The sequence below is a fragment of the Lontra canadensis genome, unplaced genomic scaffold, assembly GCF_010015895.1.
Source record: "Lontra canadensis isolate GAN:19392208 unplaced genomic scaffold, GSC_riverotter_1.0 scaffold102, whole genome shotgun sequence".
Lineage (NCBI taxonomy): Eukaryota > Metazoa > Chordata > Mammalia > Carnivora > Mustelidae > Lontra > Lontra canadensis.
The window spans coordinates 1,863,656-1,883,392 of NW_022631096.1; the positions used below are offsets into that span (position 1 = coordinate 1,863,656).

Here is a 19,737-nt window from a genome sequence, read left to right on the forward strand (position 1 = left end):
ACAAGGATTAGGGGAGGAGTCCTTGCCTGCAGACATGTTGCCTCAGCAAGGGCTATCTGACCAGGGGAGGAGCCTTCTGTGAAACCTGACATGCGCTTTCTGTCACGGCAGAAGAGAAGGAATGAGTATTTATCCAAAGCCAGAGGTGTTCCACGCACTCTCTCAAATTCTCAGCATGGTCCTTATTATCTTGATTTATTACATATTAAGAGATGAAGGCTCTGGGGAGCTATGACTTACCCAAGGTCATTTAACAGGTGTCAGAGCCAGGATCTGAATGCAGATATGTTTGTTTCTAAACTTAAGGTCTGCATTGCCTCTAACAATCTGCAAAGAAAAGTTTCTCAAATATAGTCCTTTGAAATTTAAGAATGTAAAACATTGCCCATGAGCCTTGATGTACAAAATAAATAGATTCTTCTTTAAGCTAATTTTTTTTAGATCCAAGTCTGTGGATTTGCTGTGTAAAACACATGAAAAATGTTTTCAAGACTAGCCAAAGTTTTTCCTGTTCAAACTGATCTTTATCTGTTTGATGTTAGGCACAGTTCAGGTACAGACAGGGTTTTATTTATTTTGTTATTATCATTTTTTTTTTAAGAGAGAGAGAGCATGCATGAGTGGGGTAGGAGGAGAAGCAGAGAAAGAGGGGGAGAGAGAGAATCCCAAGCAGGCTCCACGCTCAGTGGAGCCCTGATGCAGGACTCAATTTCACGACTGAGATCATGACCTGATTGGAAATCAAGAGTCAGACCCTTAACCAACTGAGCCACCCAGGCATCCCAGAATTTTATTTTTTTAATTATGAACAATAATTCAGTAGGTCTCTAATCTTGCTTTCCAAGTTCAAGTCCAGGCTAAAATGAAAGAAGGTATGAATACTAACTTGTTGAAGAACCAACATCCTGGCAAACAAGAACAAAAAAGCAACTAACTTCCACCTTTGTATGAGTGGAGTATAGAGACTTACCGATACATTAGTCCATTCAGCAAACTGTTCCTGAGCACCTGCTATGTGCCAGGTACTGTGCTTTCAGAGTCCTGGACCTCAAGAGGTCTTAGAGGGAGACAGACTTCTGTGCACCTGCACAGAGTTTCATGTTGTTTTGATGCTGGAAGCATACATACACATAGCAAGGATGAAAAGAATAAAGAGCAAGACCAAAAAGGATATAAATCTGGAATTTCAACCCAACATGGCTAGTTTGTTTGTTTTCTGTCATATAACGTAATAAGTAATTCTTCTTCTTCTTTTTTTTTTCTAAGAAGTGGCTGACTTTAGAAAACCACCTAACCCCATCACAGAGCTGAAGGTCCACGTGAGGTTGCCTACAAACAGAACCTGAAAGGGATCTGGCAGGTTTGCTACTCATGCTTTATTGAGGGACTGCTCTCAGGACGAACCTATAGTGGCCCAGAGAAGCTGCCTAGGGCAGAGGAAGCGTCAAACAAGGATGGGATCTCAGGTGAAGCCTAGACTTGGCCAGATCCAACAAGCCGGGGACTCTAGGTACAAATCCAACCACAAAGTTGCAACCGCTGAAGACAAAGGGGCTGGGTTTTTTTATACTCCACTGTCAACTGTTCACTCATTGTCTACTCAACCGAGGGCAATTCCCTGGAGGAGGCAGCTGCGAGTAAAAGGAAGCACCCAACACTCATCAAAATTCAGGAGTAAGTCCACCAGCCTGGCAGAGGGCACTTGGAAAAGGTATTGGTAGCATCTTCTCAAAGGCCTCTGACACAGACAGGATGTGAGAAATAACCCAGAGACCAGCTTGCCATGGTAATGGGCACCCCCAGCCAGAGTTCTGAGAGGAGTCCACACAAAGAAATGAATTCTCCTCAGGTGAAATCATCACACAGATTCAACTGTTACCGAATTAAGAACAAGATAGCTAGAGCCACAGAAACAGGTTGATGAAGACAAACTCAAGGCCCAAATTTTGTATAATGTTAGATGGGGAGATAGATTTCTTGCCTGTCCAGGTGACTCAAACCTTCCTTCCTAAGGCTCCAGCACATTGGCATTTCTGCCTGAATTGGGATGCTTCATTTTCCATTGGGTTTTTTTTTTTTTTTAAGATTTTTAAAATTTATTCATTTGACAGAGAGAGAGCAATCACAAGTACGCAGGGAGGCAGGCAGAGATAGAGGGGGAAGCAGGCTGCCCGCCGAGCAGAGAGCCCGATGTGGGGCTCGACCCCAGGACCCTGAGATCATGATCGAGCCGAAGGGAGAGGCTTAACCCACTGAGCTACCCAGGCGCCCCTTCCATTGGGTTTTATCACAGGGCATGGTGGTACCAAAGCACTCCAGGGGAGGGAGCACCTGCATAGCAAACACATCCCTCCTTGCTCCTACTGTGTAGTCACAACCCAATTTTCCCTTGATAATCAGCATCAGCCACCTCACTTGGGACAGTGACCCCATAGTCTATGGATTTCCTGGAATGAGGAGTCCAAAGTAGCCAGGTGGCAGTCTCAACTTCCAGTTTAAGGAAACCACAATTATATCTCTTGGTAGAGAACATTCCTCTCTTGGAAACCAAGACTTTAGAACGACAGAACCTAGTTGTGGAGGCAGGAAGCAAATGCTTTGCTAGAGTGTCACTAGGATAATTCTGAGAGGAAAAATGACCATTTCCATACTTGATTTTCTGATCTATGAATCTAGTCCTTGATTTATAACACATAGTACACCCTGGGTGACATTACCCTATGCTCATTCAGCTAATGCTGAAACTAAACCTTCATAAGCCATTCTACCACAATGCCTTGCTTCCTTTGCTACAAATTCAGTTACTCAGTCAGAAGCAATGTTTTTATCATAAATAAAGACAAAGTCACCTTGGGATTCTATGGATATCTGATTGGTGAATAACTAAGGGCAGGAAAGGCAAATCCATACCCAGAATATGCTTCTATTCCACTGAGAACAAAGTACTCCCCCTCTGATGACAGAAGTGGTCCAATGTGGTCAATCTACCACCATCATCTGGCTGATGTTTCCGGGGAATGGCAGCATATCAGTGTTGGTCTCTGTTCTTGACAGTTTGGGGATTCTGCAGGACAGCAGTGGCTATAACCAGATCATTTTCACGAGTCGTAGTCTATGTGGCTGGGCCCATTTGTAACTTCTATTTCTGGTGCATGATAACGTTTTGAGCTTGTTGGTCAGGGACAGTGATGGCCAAGGAAAGATTAATGTCCACAGGCTGTGTCGTTAAGAATCTCTTCTGCTAACAAAACAAAATGAAAACAAACCCTCTTCTGCTGAGATTGTTTTTTGGTGAGTGTTTGTAGGGACACAAGTGTCTTCACACTCAGTGCCCATTCCAAGAGGTGCGTGCTCCTACCTCTTCACTACGATAACAAATAACCAGCACAGGTGATGTATTGGCGTTAACTGTATGACTTCATCCAGATTAACTCTGTATTTCTGTTTTCTTCACGTCTAAAAAGTGGGAATTATCCCGTGTGATCACTCATATTCCTAATATTTCTCTCCATCTTAACATCCTAGGAGTCCATAATTGCTCTGCAGTAAGGAGTGGAAGTGAATCCAACCGAAAAGCAATTTGCTAGCCATTAACAGGAATTATTTTAAGTTTCAGAATGCATTGCTATGCTGGTTGTAGGGAGTGTCGGGTGTCTGTAAAAAGGATAGATCACTGTCTCTCTGGAGGTACGTAGGGCTGAGATGGAAGAGATGATCTTATAATGTGTACAATCAGGATGATGTTATTTAATTACTGTTATCACTCCTCTTCCTCCCCATCTGTCTCACACACACACATATACACACACACACACCCCTAGCAGATATGACAAAGCTTCCAGTTGAGCTACCTGATAGCCACATCTGCATACATTCTATGGCTTAATTTTTCTTTCTCCAGACACTTGTGAAAGGGGATTAGTTCAAAGAAAACTAAACTAATGATTTAATTAATGTAATGACTTGAACAAAAAGAAGCATAATTGCTATAAACTAAATGGAGCAGAGGAGTAAAGCTATGAAAGAAGTCTAGGACATTGTTTATTATCTTATACTTAAGCTCTTTAAAAATAACTCTATTTATGTCAGTTTGTCATCGTGATGCTGTGGATAAAAATGGGCTGCTCTGATGGTAATTTGTAGCTGAATTTCATATATTATACATATTTTTAAAGTATTATGCATTTTGAGTTAAAAATTCATTAAAACAAGCCCACTTTGGAATTCAAATATTTCAGTGGTGATTGAAATTGTTCTTTGGGGAAAAATAAATTTGTTTTTATTGCTTTAATTTGGCCTCATGTAACCATTTTTCAAAGAAATTGTTTTTACAGCAATTTATCTGAAATTCCTACCTCTATGACAAAACCTTCCCTTTTTTTAGCCACGGTTGTTCTTTTACTTCACTTCTTTGCAATTTTTGGAGGGATAGGGAGTAAAATTAATTAAATAGGAAACTCAAATACAAAGGCTCTTTTATTTCAGATATTGGGAGATCACATTTTAGTATCTGTCATCAAGCAGTTGAGCAAAAGTCTCGACTGGGAACTACTATTCAAGATCCTGTTACAAGGAGGACACACTCTTAGGGCACTATGGTATAGAAATAAAGGAAACTTAACTTTACAAATAAATATAATAAAAGGCAAAATATATAGTTACTCCACCTGGAATGTTCTTCCCTGCTTTTTCCTAGCTCACTCCATTTCTTGCTGCCTCTTTTTCTACACATACACTTATACTTCTTTCTCTCTCTTTTAATTTTGTTTTTCTAAGTTTGAGGATCATAGGATCCCTGGCTGTTCCTTCCTGTTTAGCCAGTACCTATTAAATGCAGTTAATAAGGTTTTATTGAATGTAATTTATTACAACTTAATCTCAACTAAATGTGATAAAATAAAGTGATTTAAAAGCCTACAAAGGAGGAAGGTCTTCCTGTAGTTGGGCAAATAAATAAAGGCTTGGAGCATTTCCATTTAAGATGGATTTGGGAAAATGGGTAGCATTTTAAAAATTAGAGAGAAGAGCCATTGAAGGCAGAAGGAATAGTAAGAAACAAAGGCAAATGAGCTGCAAAAGCAAAGAACATACTTGCAGAGATCTTAGAAAATTTGACTAGAGTTCCTTGTTTTATACTTTCAAATGTGTTGAGTTATTATATTAACACAGAAAATATTTAGGGTTTAATTTTTATACTTTAGGTTCTTTATGAAATCTAGAAGCATTTCTACCTTTTCCTTTAGATTGAGGTGAGAGTGTTATTGAACACCAACAACATTCATTGAACACTTATATGACAGACACTGCTCAGCATTTGATGTGGAATGCCTCAACTTGGCCTCATCACAGCCTTATGGAGAGGGTACTATCATTATCCCCATCTTACAGAAGAGGAAACTGACATTTGGTGAGATAATATAACTTGCCCCAGTTAGACAGCTAGGAGAGGGTGAAGCCAATATTCTAACCCAGACAGTTGATGAAAAAAACTTTTTCTTAACTATTATACCAAAGGTCAAGGGTTCACTGCTGTCCAAGAACAGCAACCAAATAGTTTGAAAAATAATAGTTTTGAACATGAAATACGCCTTGTTTTAGGAAAGCGGGAATTTGCGAACAGTGGAATTGACTTGACAAGGGCAACAGTGGGCTTGCTTCCTGATGAAAATGGTCTCCATTTCAGCTATAATATGGCAGTCACTGTGATGCCAGGTTAATGGGGTTGCAGAAACAGCTCTTTAAAAAAATAAGAACTGTGGAAGAAAACCAATGCAATGCATATAAAACAGGGGGTAACCTGTACTTTCTAAACCTTTCTCTTTTAGGAAATATATTTGTGGTGAGCCTTGCAGTTGCAGACCTGGTGGTAGCTGTTTACCCCTACCCCTTGGTGCTGACATCTATATTTAACAACGGATGGAACCTGGGCTACCTGCACTGCCAAATCAGTGGTTTCCTGATGGGCCTCAGTGTCATTGGCTCCGTCTTCAATATCACTGGAATTGCCGTTAACCGTTATTGCTACATCTGCCACAGTCTCAAGTATGACAAGCTGTACAGTAACAAGAATTCCCTCTGCTACGTGTTCCTGATATGGACGCTGACGCTTGTGGCGGTCATGCCCAACTTGCGTACCGGAACCCTGCAGTATGACCCAAGGGTCTACTCCTGCACCTTTGCACAGTCTATCAGTTCAGCATACACTATAGCTGTGGTGGTTTTCCATTTCATAGTTCCCATGACGATAGTCATCTTCTGTTACCTAAGAATATGGATCCTGGTTCTTCAGGTCAGACAGAGGGTGAAACCCAACAATAAACCCAAAATGAAACCACAGGACTTCAGGAATTTTGTCACCATGTTTGTGGTTTTTGTCCTTTTTGCCATTTGCTGGGCTCCTCTCAACTTCATTGGTCTTGCTGTGGCTTCAGACCCTGCCAGCATGGGGCCCCGGATACCAGAGTGGCTCTTTGTGGCCAGTTACTACATGGCATATTTCAACAGCAGCCTCAATGCAATCATATATGGGCTACTGAACCCAAATTTCAGAAAGGAATACAGAAGGATTATAGTCTCACTGTGTACAGCCAGAATATTCTTTGTCGATATTTCAAATGGTGCATCACATAGGGTTAAGTGCAAACCCTCTCCATTAATGACCAAAAATAACCTAATAAAAGTGGACTCTGTTTAAAAGACAAAGCACCGCTGGCAAAATATACACACTGCCCAAGGTCTTACTCATTTTCATGTTTGCTTCCTTCTTGACAGATGCCTAGAAACACAGCATAGTTGAGAAAACACACACCTCTAAGAGGTTGCCTCTAGTTTATGAGCTCATATGCTATCAGCCTTTTGAATAAGTCTCTAATTCTGCTTATGAAAAGAAATTTAGAATGTACAGAGAGCTACACATTCATTTGAGAATGTGGTTCAGGGACAAGGGTGGGGCGGTAATTTTAATTAAAACTGCTAAACGTATTCAAGTAGAGAAAGAGTGTGCAGACTTTTATTGCAAATGAATATCACAAAGGAATTGATTTTTCCTCCACTTTTTGAGGATTTCTCATTGGAAAACAAATGATGTATCATAGTTATAAACAAGCAAATGGGACAAAAAGAGAAAAGTAGGATGATTGATTCATTACACAGTGAAAGGCTGAAAATAAATCAGGGAACACCTTGACATAATAGCAACAACCTCAACAAAGTTTTCAGTTGGGAGTTGGTAGCATTGGGTAACTATAGTCAGGATCATGAATGTGGTCTCTTTCTACTAATACTAAAAGTTGCACATTCAACTAGATAAAAAGCTAAGTATATGATGGAACTCTTGTTTGGATGTCAATAACCACAGTATTTGAAAACAATAGCGAAACATAAAACTCTACTTGACTTTATTAGACATTGGCTTTATTATTTTGTCACTGAAGATCATTATTATTCGTGTTACCGACAAACTGTTTTGAACTGATCTGTTAATTTATGAAGTCATCTAATCAGTTTGGTTAAAACTGATAAAGGATCAAAGAGCTGTAGATCCTTATATACAATGCTGAATGTGTCCTAGATTGATAATCTAGTGGGGCAAGTAAATATTTAACCCAGATACTTTTTCTTTTATAGATATTTCGAAGCAATACTCTTTAATAATTCATTTCAGTATTTGATTGCCCTAATAATCCTAAAAGTCTAGGAGAAGAAAAAGTGCACACATAAACTATGGTTTCAGAAATTATGGCTCTGGTTTACTCCAAAAAGCTATTTAGGACCACTGTCAAGTTTGTTACTGGAATGCTTTGCAGGAAATTAGAGCCATGTTTTCTTGTGTTTTCAAGTTCTTCAACAGAACTATTACATAGTAGAAAGAGTTGGTGATTTGCAGAGGTATATATACAAGGTAAAAAGTGAGCTGGATATATTTGTGAATATCTCTATATCTAGATGATCCGAATCTCCTTGGAAAGTTCTACCATATGTTTTACAAAGTTCCTCTGATAACTGTTTCATCAAGCGTATTTGGGAAACACTAAATTATGGTTTGTGGCTGGGAGGAAGGTCTGCGTGCGCGTACGTGCGTGTATGGGTGTGTATGTAATTTATCTCTAAAACTTTGCCCATCAAGTCATTTATGTGTAAATGTTCTAGTCAGAACCAACACTAAATAGTATAGATAATTTTTAAAACTATGTTCCAAATTTCAGATAACTGAACCTTAAAAAATTTGCCATGTTAACCTAAACTTTTTAAAATGCAGGATACTTTTATCTTGATGCTGGGGATAAAATACTATGTTGCTAACTGTATATTCCTTTGCTCTTTATAGAATTTTGTTTAATTTATACAATAGCAAAAATACTTAATAGAAACTCTGCCCTTTAAAAATTGTCTGCCAAGTAGAGTATGTCACCTTAAAATCAGATATGTAACAAAGTCTTGAAATGTTGTTCTTCCCTACATCAGAATACTATCTAGTTAAAATATTGACAATGAAAAAGCAACTCAAGAAGACCAAAGTCAAACTCTCAGATTTCCTCTAATGGAATCTCACTGTAGAAGTTTTATAAACATTCAACATATTATCGCTGGCTTCCTCACTATAATATTAATAAGCAGGAAGTCCTTAGCTAAACATGCTTTTTTCCCTCCCAAAATTCAAATATGTAATCAGTTGTACCTGGTTTTCCAGTGGACAAACTGGTACCGTGGAATATTAACTCTTTCAAGACTATGAGATTACTGTTTGTCAAATGACTGTTGCTTAGTACAAATTGGTATGTGGGTAGCATGGTCGAACATGTGCTGCCTTATTCAAGGAAACAAATTCAATGACATTTGCTGTGTTGTGTTAATCAGCTATAAACCTCTTAAATTAAACCTCTTTAATCTATCAGAGTTATTTACTTACCAATGTAATCATTTTTTAGCCTTCCCTCTGTCTATCAGAGTTCTAGTGGTGATGTGAGGGTTAGAAATGAGAAGAAATAGAGGCACCTGGGTGGCTCAGTGGGTTAAAGCCTCTGCCTTTGGCTCAGGTCATAATCCCAGGGTCCTGGGATCAAGCCCAACATTGGGCTCTCCTTAGCAGGGAGACTGCTTTCCCCCTCCCCCCTCTGCCTGCTGTTCTGAATGCTTATGATCTCTGTCTGTCAAATAAATAAATACAATCTTGAAAGAAATGAAAAGAAATAACATTTTAAGTGACACATTTACAAATTTTATGAACATCCGTACTTGCCTGTATCTTAGATTTCACTGCATAGGCTGGAGGCTTTGTAAGGCTGCAAACAGTATCTATGATAACATCAGGGGGAAATGCCTTTCTTTCCAAAGCACTCAGTGGAATCTGAAATTCTGGATAGGCAAAATCTATGCAAGACCATTTGATTTGGAATAAGAATAGCAAAACATCTATCATTGTCTTTTCCAAAATCTATTGCTAGAATAATGTGCAATTGTTAGCATTATGCAATTTAAGTGCCTACGCTAATATCCAGTTGAAGTGGAGAGATCAAAGAATTTGACCATCCTAATTTAAGTAAAACATTTGAATATTACCACTGGAAGGACTGCCTCAATCGTATTCTTTAAAAAAAAATTTAAATCATGTAGGATTTTTTTTTTTTGCCACCAGATAATGTCACTTTTAAATATATGTTATTTTATTTTTTATACCTGTTGGAACAGATTAGTTTGGAACATACTGCTTATACTTTATTATGTAATCTATATAATTACATAAAATGTGATTTTATTTGTTTAAAACTAATAATAGATTGGGGGAGGAATAATTTTAGTTTGTCTACTCTATTGTATATTTCCTTTCCAAATGTTTATGTTTGAATCATTTCCATGTATAAATATGACTTTTTGTCTCACAAAGCAGAACTACCCGGTTTTAAATATTCTGGCAAGTAATATGAGAGAATAACCAATCTTGGATATTAAATCCATAATTGCTCATTGAGTAAACAAATTCAGCCTCAATGTTATTTAATGAATACTAATTTTGACCATTTTTTGGACTGTCTCTGATGCATCATCAAATACTTCACTGTGGATAAGAAAAGATATTTGGAATAAAATAGATATATTTCTAGTCAGTTTAAATTACTAAATTATTATATTTAAGAATTGCCTGAACATAAGCAGCATTTTCTTTTTAAAAATAATTTCTATAATTTATCTTTCCCCACTTTTTACTTTTCCCTACTTTGACACTTAGAAAATAATCTCCATTAAAAAAAATTATCTTGTACAGTACAAAAAGTGTTATGTTCTCCACAATGGCATATATTGATCACAACTTCTGTAAATCTCCTAAAACTGTGTGTTTGTGAAAATCTAGAGAAGAAAAGAAAGTTATTTTAATCATATTCAATATTTATGTTGCTGATAAGTGAGTTCTTATTTTAGCTGAGGTCTTTGGAACACCAAACTCTGAATGTAAACTCGATTTGTAAGATATAGGAAAAGGCCAAAATGGTGGGACATTTAACCAAAATCTTAGTGTACATATAATGTAACAATAACAAACAGGGTAAAAATTCAGTAACATACTAAATGGGTACCAGGAGATTGTCCGGTAATTATAATGTTTAGAGAAGTATGATCTTAGCTGTGCCAAATTCTTAAAGGCGGGGGACATAGTCTTTTTTTTTAAGATTTTATTTATTTGACAGAGAGAGACACAGCAAGAGAGGGAACACAAGCAGGAAGAGGGGGAGAGGGAGAAGCAGGCTTCCTACCCAGCAGGAAGCTCAATGAGAGGCTCGATCCCAGGACCCTCAGATCATGACCTAAGCCAAAGGCAGACACTTACTGAATGAGCCATCCAGGTGCCCCACTGGAACATGTTCTAATTGGATATGGGGTCAACTCATGCTTGTCTACCACCAAAGGATAATAGAGTCACGTGTGCATCACCTTGTTTTAAAGTGGCAGAGAGAAATTTAAATTCAACTATGGGACATCACTCATAAAGGAACATACAATGATGTTAGAATCATAAGCCTTAATCATGTTTATAATATTTACCTTCTCTAGAATAGAAACATCTTAAATTAATAAAAGCAATTACTTAGCAGTATTTTTTGCCATTAGAGAGTTTAACTTGGGAGGACACTTTCATGTATGGATGTCTGTGTGTACCTGTGCATATTGTGTGTTTTGGCCAATAGGCAGTTTTTAGTGTTATCTTTAATGTTGATGATTTTTAAGAGTATGAACAGCGTACACAGCTTTAAAGAATAAAAGATTACTTAGATGTTGTGCTACATTGTTAGTAATAATGCTCTGACCCTAGGGAGCAGTTTATTACAAGGAGACATTTCTGTGTTTTGGTGACAGAAAGTCTATGATTAACATGCCCATTTCAAAACCAATTGATTATTGTTGCTTTTAAATATTAGATACTAATCCTGTCTTTTCTTGTGCTCATCAGGTGCTCTAATTTCTGATAGAACTGTGACTTTCTATGAGTGATGCAAATGTATCTGGTTTCTTAACATAGGGTGGAAAAATAGTTTTGTTTGGAACAGAAAAATGAATTGAACTTTCTGTTTGCAAAATGAGTTCAACCAATCTCTAAGGACTCTTGAGTATTGGTGCCAAGAAGCTATTATATCCTCACTGACTCTGTGACCACTGAGCTAGAGAATAAGTGTTTAGATAATTCAAAACAGTTAAATATGAGCCAAACCATCATATCATGCTCAGCTGCATGCCCCTGGCTGCACTGGCATGCAACCACCAGCCACCAGGAACCTGGCATAGGAATAATGGCCCAGCAGCATTTTGCTAACACCAACTGCCCTGCTCCCAAGTTCCCCGCTATCATGCTCCCCAAAAGCTCATCTGCTTGGGTCCCCTAATGGAGAGCAAGCACAGCCCACGATAGGCAGAGAGTCAGTGCAGACAACTGCACAGAAAGGAAAAGTGACTCAGACACAATAGCACGATGTAAAGAACATACACAGAATATGTTCTTAAAGGGCCAGAGTCTGGTGAATAGGGAACACTGCTCTTCAGGGCACACTAGGACCTCCTCTTCATAAAGTGACCACTTTCAAGAGCAGAAGACACAGCTGACTTTTTTAACACAGAGAAACAGACCGAGAGAGGCAGACAAAATGAGGAAATAGAGAAGTTTATCCTAAGTGAACAGGACAAGGACATGGCCAGAGATCTAAGCAGAACAGATATAAGGACATGCCTGATATATAAAGACATTAAAACAATGATCATGAGGATACTCACTGGACTTGAGGAAAGAGTGGCAGACATGAGTGAGACCTTTAAAACAGGTAATTAGTAACATAGTAGAGACAACGGATACACTAAGTGAAATGAGAAACACAACTTGATAGAATGGACAGAAGGATGGAAGAAGCTGAGGAACTAATTAGTGACTTAGAAGACAGAGTAATGAAAAGTAATTAGTGGAACAAAAAGAGAAGAATTATGTAAAATGAGAATAGACTTAGGGAACTCAATGACTCCATCAAATGTAGTAACTTACATTGTATAGGAGTCCCAGGAGAAGGGAGAGAAGAGAGAGACAGAACACTTATGCAAAGAAAGAAATAACTAAAAACTTACCTACTCTGTGGAAGGAAACAGACATCCAGATCCAGGAGGAACAGAGACCAATCAACAAATACAATAAAAGCAGACAGACACCAAAACATATTGTAATTAAATTTATAAATACAGTGAAAAAGAAAAAAAATTTAAAAGCAGCTAAAGAATTCCTTAACTTATAAGAGAAAGAAGTCCTTGACTTACAAGGGAAAGAAGTCCTTAACTTACAAGGGAAAACCCATAAGGCTAGCAGGAGATTTTTCAACAGGAATTAGGCAAGCCAGAAGACAGTGCTGTGATATATTAAAAATGTTGAGTGGGAGGACTCAATAGCCAAGAATACTCTACCCAGAAAGGCAATCATTCAGAATAGAAGGAGAGAGCGTTTCCCAGACAAACAAAAAATAAAGGAGTTTGTGGGCACTAAACCAACTCTGCAAGAAATATTAAATAGGACTCTGAATGGAAAGGAGAGACCAAAAGTGACAGTATAAATATAGGACACACAAAAGAAGTAAAAATGAATATTTCTGTAAAAGTTAGTCAAGGAACTCACAAAAAAAGGATATAAAATATGATGACATATACCTGAAATGTGAGGAGGAGAGAAGGGAGGAATGGGCTCAAACTTGAATCACCACCAACTTACTATAGACTGTTATATGCGGAAGAGATTATACACTAACAGATGGTAAGCATCTTTCAAACCCACTAATAAATTCATGTAGAATAAAGAGAAAGAAATCCAGATATATAAATCAAGAAAATCAACAAAACATGAAAGAGAGGAAGACAAGAAAGGATCAGAGAAAATCTTCAGAAACAACCACAAAATAAGTAAGAAAATGGCAATAAGTACATATTTATCAATAGTTACTTTGAATGTAAAGGGATGAAACACTCCCATCAAAAGACATAGGGTTGAAGAATGATCATAAAGCAAGACCCATCTATATGCTGCATATAAAAGACATATTTTAGACCTGAAGACAACTACAGATTGAAAGTGAAAGGATGGAGAAACATCTGTCATGCAAATGATGTCAAAAGAAAGCCAGAGTAGCAATATTTATATTGGACAAAATACACCTTGAAACAAAGACTGTAAGAAGAGACAAAGAACACTATACAATAATAAAGGGGACAATCCAACAAAAAAAATAATGATTATAAATATTTACATACCCAACATAGTAGCGCCTAGATGCATAAAATGGTTAATAAAAACCCAAAGGAACTAATTGATAATACCACAATAAGAGTAGGGAACTTTAACACTCCCACTTATATCGTCTACATCATTATATCAACAAACAGTAGATAGATCATCCAAACAGAACATCAACCAGGAAATGACGGCTTTGAATGGCACACTGAAATGGATGGATTTAACAGATACATTCAGAGCATTCCATCCTAAAACAGCACAATGCGCATTCTTTCCAAAAGCACATAGAACATTCTCCAGAAAGGTCACATATCAGCCCAAAAAACAAAGGTCAACGAATGCAAGAATTCTTGATCAAGTTATACAATGCATCCTTTCTGACCACAACACTATGAAATAAGAAGTCATTCACAGGAAAAAATTCTGTAGAGACCACAAATACATGGGTTAAATAACGTGATACTAAACAATGAATGGGTCAATGAGGAAATCAAAGAAGAAATAAAAAAATAAATGGAAAAAAGTGAAAATGAAAACACAACGTTTCAAAACCTCTGGGATGCAGTAAAAGTGGTTTTAATAGGCAGGTATATACTAGTAATACAGGCCTATCTCGAGAAGCAAGAAAAGTCTCAAATAAACAACCTAACCTTGCACCTAAAGGAGCTAGAAAAACAAACAAACCCAAGACCAGCAGAAGGAAAGAAATTAGTAAAGATTAGAGTAGAAATAAATGGCAGAGAGAAACAAAAAAAGCAATAGAATACATCAGTGAAACTGTTAATTCATATGTGTTCAGAGATCATGTATTTGTATATTCTCACCCACCACAGAAGGAATTAATTTAATTGAATGTTATTTGGCCCAGCTTGATAGATGCAACCAACAAATTATATTCTATTCCAAATTTGTTGCACTACTTAGCAAATGCATTCCTGTAAAAAGCTTTTTTTTAAAAAGAGAAAACCAGAAAAACAGTATTTCTTAGTATGTGTGTATGGGCTGGGTTCCTTTATTTCTTCTTACAACCTTTGGTGGTGGCAAGGTAGTTTATATTCTTGACCATTTCATATAATTATTGAAGGAAATTCAGAGGCCAGGTTTAAATCAATCCTTTCATTGCATAGACAATGAAAATGAGATTAAAAATTAACTGTCTTTCCAATGATCTACAAAGAGTTAGATCTGAACAGAACTGTGAGTTCCTAGATTCACTAAACATTTAGGAAATATTGGCCACTTATTATATTTGAGAAACCGTGCTAGGTAGTAGGGGTAAAGTGATGAATACTACTGTATTTGCTCTCCGAAGGGCTCACCATGTCATGGGAAGGGCATGGTAACACATAATTAGTAGGCAGTACAGCAGCTAACATCATAAAGAGACAACTAAATAAAGTACACAATATCACCTATGAAGTAGTCTTGTCTTCCAAAACTCAAAAGTGGTTCTGATGTAACTAGAAATTATCAGGAAATATAGGGAACAGGTGCACATATTAACATCACAGGAGGCAATCAGCAAAATTCAAACTACACTAAAATTTACAGAAGAAAATACCATTTTTAGCAAGTAACTGAAAGAAAAAAAAAAGGTACGGGGGAACCTAAATATTAAGAGAGACTTAAGAGATTTATCAACCACTTGTAAAAAATGGATTTGTTTAAAATGACCTAAGGTACTGGCCAATCTATGCATCAAAAGAAATTAAAGATGGATGAAGGGGAGCTGCCTCAACAAAAAGCCATGTTCAATTTCCACACTACGATGCGCAGATTCTGAACCCACTGACTAAAGGAGAGTCTAAATTCTTGGGAGGAGCAAACATGAAACACCTCAGCAGGTACATATGATAATGATTCTGCCACTCTTTTCCCAAAGGGACCTGTAATTATTTACTTCATCAGTGGTGTAATGGGGAAAAGGAAATATACAGACATTTGGAGAACTGGATACAGGGTCCTAGCTGACATTTATATGTGTCATCAGAGGGTTGTAAGTGCTCCATCTTAGAGTGAACATATTGGGGGGGGGCACCAAGTGGTCATTTCTTTCTGTTCTGCTCATACACCTGGAATGGATAGACTCTGTAATTGCCAGAAACCCAACACTGGTCCCTTGGTCAGTGAGAAGAGCTATCATAGTGTGAAAAGAACAGAAGACTCTGAAACAGTCCATGACCCTCCTCCCCTAAGCCAAAATACTAATTCAAAACAATACAGATCCTCCTCAATTTACAATGGGGTTACATCCAAAAAAATCTGTAAGTTGAAAAAATAGCAAGTCCAAAATGCGTTTACTATACCTACTACTGAACATGTGATCTGTGATGTCAGTAGGTCGGGCATAGTAAGTGCAGAGCCAACTTCAGCGTGCTCAGAACACTTACATTAGCCTGCTGTCAGGCAAAATTATCTCACAAAAGTCTATTTATAATCAAGTATTGAATAACTCATGTAATTTATTGAATACTGTACTGAAAGTAAAAAATAGAATGATTGAGCGGTGTAGAAAGGTTGTACGGACATCAGTTGTTGACTCTCATGACTGGGTGGCTGACTGGGAGCCACAGCTCACAGCAGCGGTTCAGCATCATGAGTGAAGATTGTACTGCATGTCGGGAGCCTGGGTAAAGGTCAAAAGATTAAAGTACAGTTTCTACTGAATATTTTAACCCCCCCTGTAAAGTTAAGAAATCTTAGGTTGAATCCTCTTAAGTCAGGAACTCTCTGGAGAAAATAGAAATTAGAGCCAGCCTTAAAAACCTAAAGGATGCAGGAAATGCACAATATATCCCTAAACTCACCGGCCAGACCCTTCAAGAAGCCAGCCGGGTTCAAGGAGATGACAATGGACTACTACAAACTCTAGCTGTAGTCCACTGAACCAGCTGTGCTCATGTTGGAACACAGTGACATGGCTCAGGTACCTGGTCAGTCGCCACTAATCTAATCAATGCAATCTTCCCCATTCCTACTATAAAAAGGGATCAGAAACAGTTTGCATTAACTGTTTTATAGGTTGCATTAACCAGGGATCATCTCCCCTCCCTCCCATAATATAGTCTAGATGGTTGGGATCACTTGGACATCCTACAGAACATCGCGTCTGTCTACTAAATCTTCTCTGTTGATGTATTACGTTAATTGGACCAAGTAAGCACAAAACAGCAAGCACACTGGGTGATGGGACAAGAGCCATACACTCCAGAGGACCACAGAAGGGAAGGTTTTAGTGGTCCAGTGGTCTGATATATGCTGGGACATCCCCTCAATAATATAAGCCACATTTACACTTTGCAATTCTCACCACTAAGAAGAAAACACAACTCTAACTTCTGGAGACAGCTCACTTTATACTTGGGAACTCTATTCTACCCCACGCACAAGCTGATAAACAAGCCTGCCAGCTCAGTGTGGTTTCCAGAGCAGAAAATGGCTCTCCAGCAAGTCCAGGCTGGGAGGGTCATACAACTTGGCAGACACCACGGCAGAAGTACTGCAGGTGTGGAAAAAACAGCTGTGTGTGTGTGTGTGTGTAGTTTATGGCAGCCCCAGGAGGATAATTACAATTTAGACCCCTGGGGTCTGGAGCATATCCATGCTAACTCCAGGGCAAAACTATATACTTTTTGCAAAAGAGCTCCTGGCATGTTGCTAATCCCCAGTAACGATGGAGCCTGCCCATGGAACTTCCAGAGACAAGGCCCCCAGAACTGCTCATCGAGAACTGAGACTCACTGAGTCCTAAGGTCAGGTGGGCCCAGCAGCCTTGCCATCAGGAGACTGCAGTGTAGCAACCGACACTTCTCAGCAGATTTTCTCTGGGCCCATGCTATAGACCAAGGAGAGGAGCCTCACCCGTCATTATGCTTTCTTCCGGAAGAACAGCCCACGTCCTATGACTGCTGGAGTACAGAGGCTGGGTCCCTTATGCCAACTTGCGACAATTCAAAAGACCTGTACCGGATCCAACCCCCATCCGTGGGGTTGTCTGAGGCCTTTGTTGTGATGTCACTGCAATTTAATCCAGTGCACATTACTGCTTCTTTCATTTACCCAGAGGTATTAATTCTGTGTACTTCTTTAAGATTTCCTGCACACCAGTCTCCATCTCCCAGGAAACCCACTCATGTATAATCTCCCAGTGTAGCAAACAGGCACCTTTGCTGTTCCACTCATCTGCATGAGAATCTTAGCGTTCTTGGAATCCACGTACTCTGTTTTGTTTTGTTTGTAAATAGGATTTGCTTCAATGACTGTGCCCCCTAAAGACATGATTGCTTAGGTCTTATATAATTTATTTAATTATTCCTCTAGAATATTTTAGAAACCATAGAATTATTCAAAAAATTGTGCATATAATATGTACATACATATACTTTTTATTAACTCTACTTTCACTGACAGTTTTACTTGGAAATTTTCCAATGGAAAACAGCACGGTGGTTCCTCAAAAAATTAAAAATAGAATTACCATATGATCTAGCAATTCCACTTTGGGGTAGGTGTCCTAAATAATTAAATGCCCATGTTCACAGCAGCATTATTCACAGTAGCCAAAAGGTGGAAGCAACCCAGTATTCACTTGAATGGATAAACAAAATGTGGTCTATACCTACAATGGAACGGCATTCAGCCTTAAGAAGGAAGGAGATTCTGACTCATGTTATAACATGGGTGAATCTTGAGAACATTAAGCTAAGTGAAATGAGCCAGACATAAAAGTATTGGGGCGCCTGGGTGGCTCAGTGGGTTAAAACCTCTGTCTTTGGCTCAGGTCATGATCCCAGGGTCCTGGGATCGAGCCCCACATCGGGCTCTCTGCTCAGCAGGAAGCCTGCTTCCTCCTCCCTCGCTCTCTGCCTGCCTCTCTGCCTACTTGTGATCTCTGTCAAATAAGTCAATAAAATCTTAAAAAAAAAAAAAAGACAAGTATTGTAGGATTCCAGTTATACAACTACCTACAGTAGTCAAATTCATAGAGACAGAAAGTAGAAGGGTAGTTGGCAGTGGGTAGGGAGGAGCAATAGGGAGTTGCTGGATGGGTACAGAGTTTCAGTTTTGCCAGACAGAAAGTCTTGGAGAATAATGGCACGACAAGGTGAACGTACTTAACATTCAACTGTATACTTAAAAATGGTTCAGAAGGAAAATTTTATATTTTTCCACAAAAAAAATAAAACATTAAAAATTAAAAAAAAATTTTGTGAGGAAAAAAGTTGAATTCCTTCCTAGATATGCTTAAAATACCAGACAAATCATAGAGCAAGGAGAAATAGTATAGACCCCCTATTTCTTGATTTTAAAAAATATGCTAACTAACTTAATGGCTGTTTTCAAAGAGTGGATTCTTTGATTACTCACTGTGAAACTTCTTTTGGTGCTTGTAAAGACATTCTGCCTGGAGGTTAGAGGTCTCTGTGCTGTGTTAAAACAGCAGATTAAACCCCCTTGTTTTAATAGTGTTACTTTGGCATTCAACTGTGAAAAATGTCTTATTTTGGAGACAAAACCGGATCAAAACCCCTTGACCCATTTCTACCAAAGTTGTTAATAGAGTGTACTGATTTCTACAAATGTATGGAGAGAGGGATAACCCCAACAACCAAACAAACAGACAAAAAAACAAACGCTCTTAGAAATGGAGCTATATCAATATTTAAAAAGACTATATCCAAATTTGTTTAAACCAGGCTAAGTACTTGATCTCAAGGGAGTGAAGTACAGGATCCCTCACCCTGAGTCTACAGCTTCTCATCATGCCCATGCCATCTCCTGACTAGTCCCCTGCCCACCTGCTCTTTCCAATACACACAGTTACAGCTGGAAGAAAATAAAAGGCTAAGATTAAAAATAATCACAGGAAAGTCATCCATCTTCAAAAGGTCATCAGACCCCTCCTGTTTGGGGGGGTCCTCAGCTTAGACAGTATTCCTTGTGAAATCGTCCTTGATTTCCATAGCAGCCTGTACACTTTGGGTTGT

General features: G+C 38.4%; 1 protein-coding gene across 1 annotated transcript in view; it reads left to right on the top strand.

Moving 5' to 3' along the window:
• MTNR1A (melatonin receptor 1A) overlaps positions 1-6,694 on the top strand; it is a 28,005-nt gene extending 21,311 nt beyond the window's left edge. The window contains exon 2 of the mRNA XM_032838154.1: positions 5,826-6,694. Coding sequence (XP_032694045.1) covers positions 5,826-6,694 — 869 coding nt within the window. The remainder of the gene's footprint in view (positions 1-5,825) is intronic.
• Positions 6,695-19,737: the final 13,043 nt, after the last annotated feature.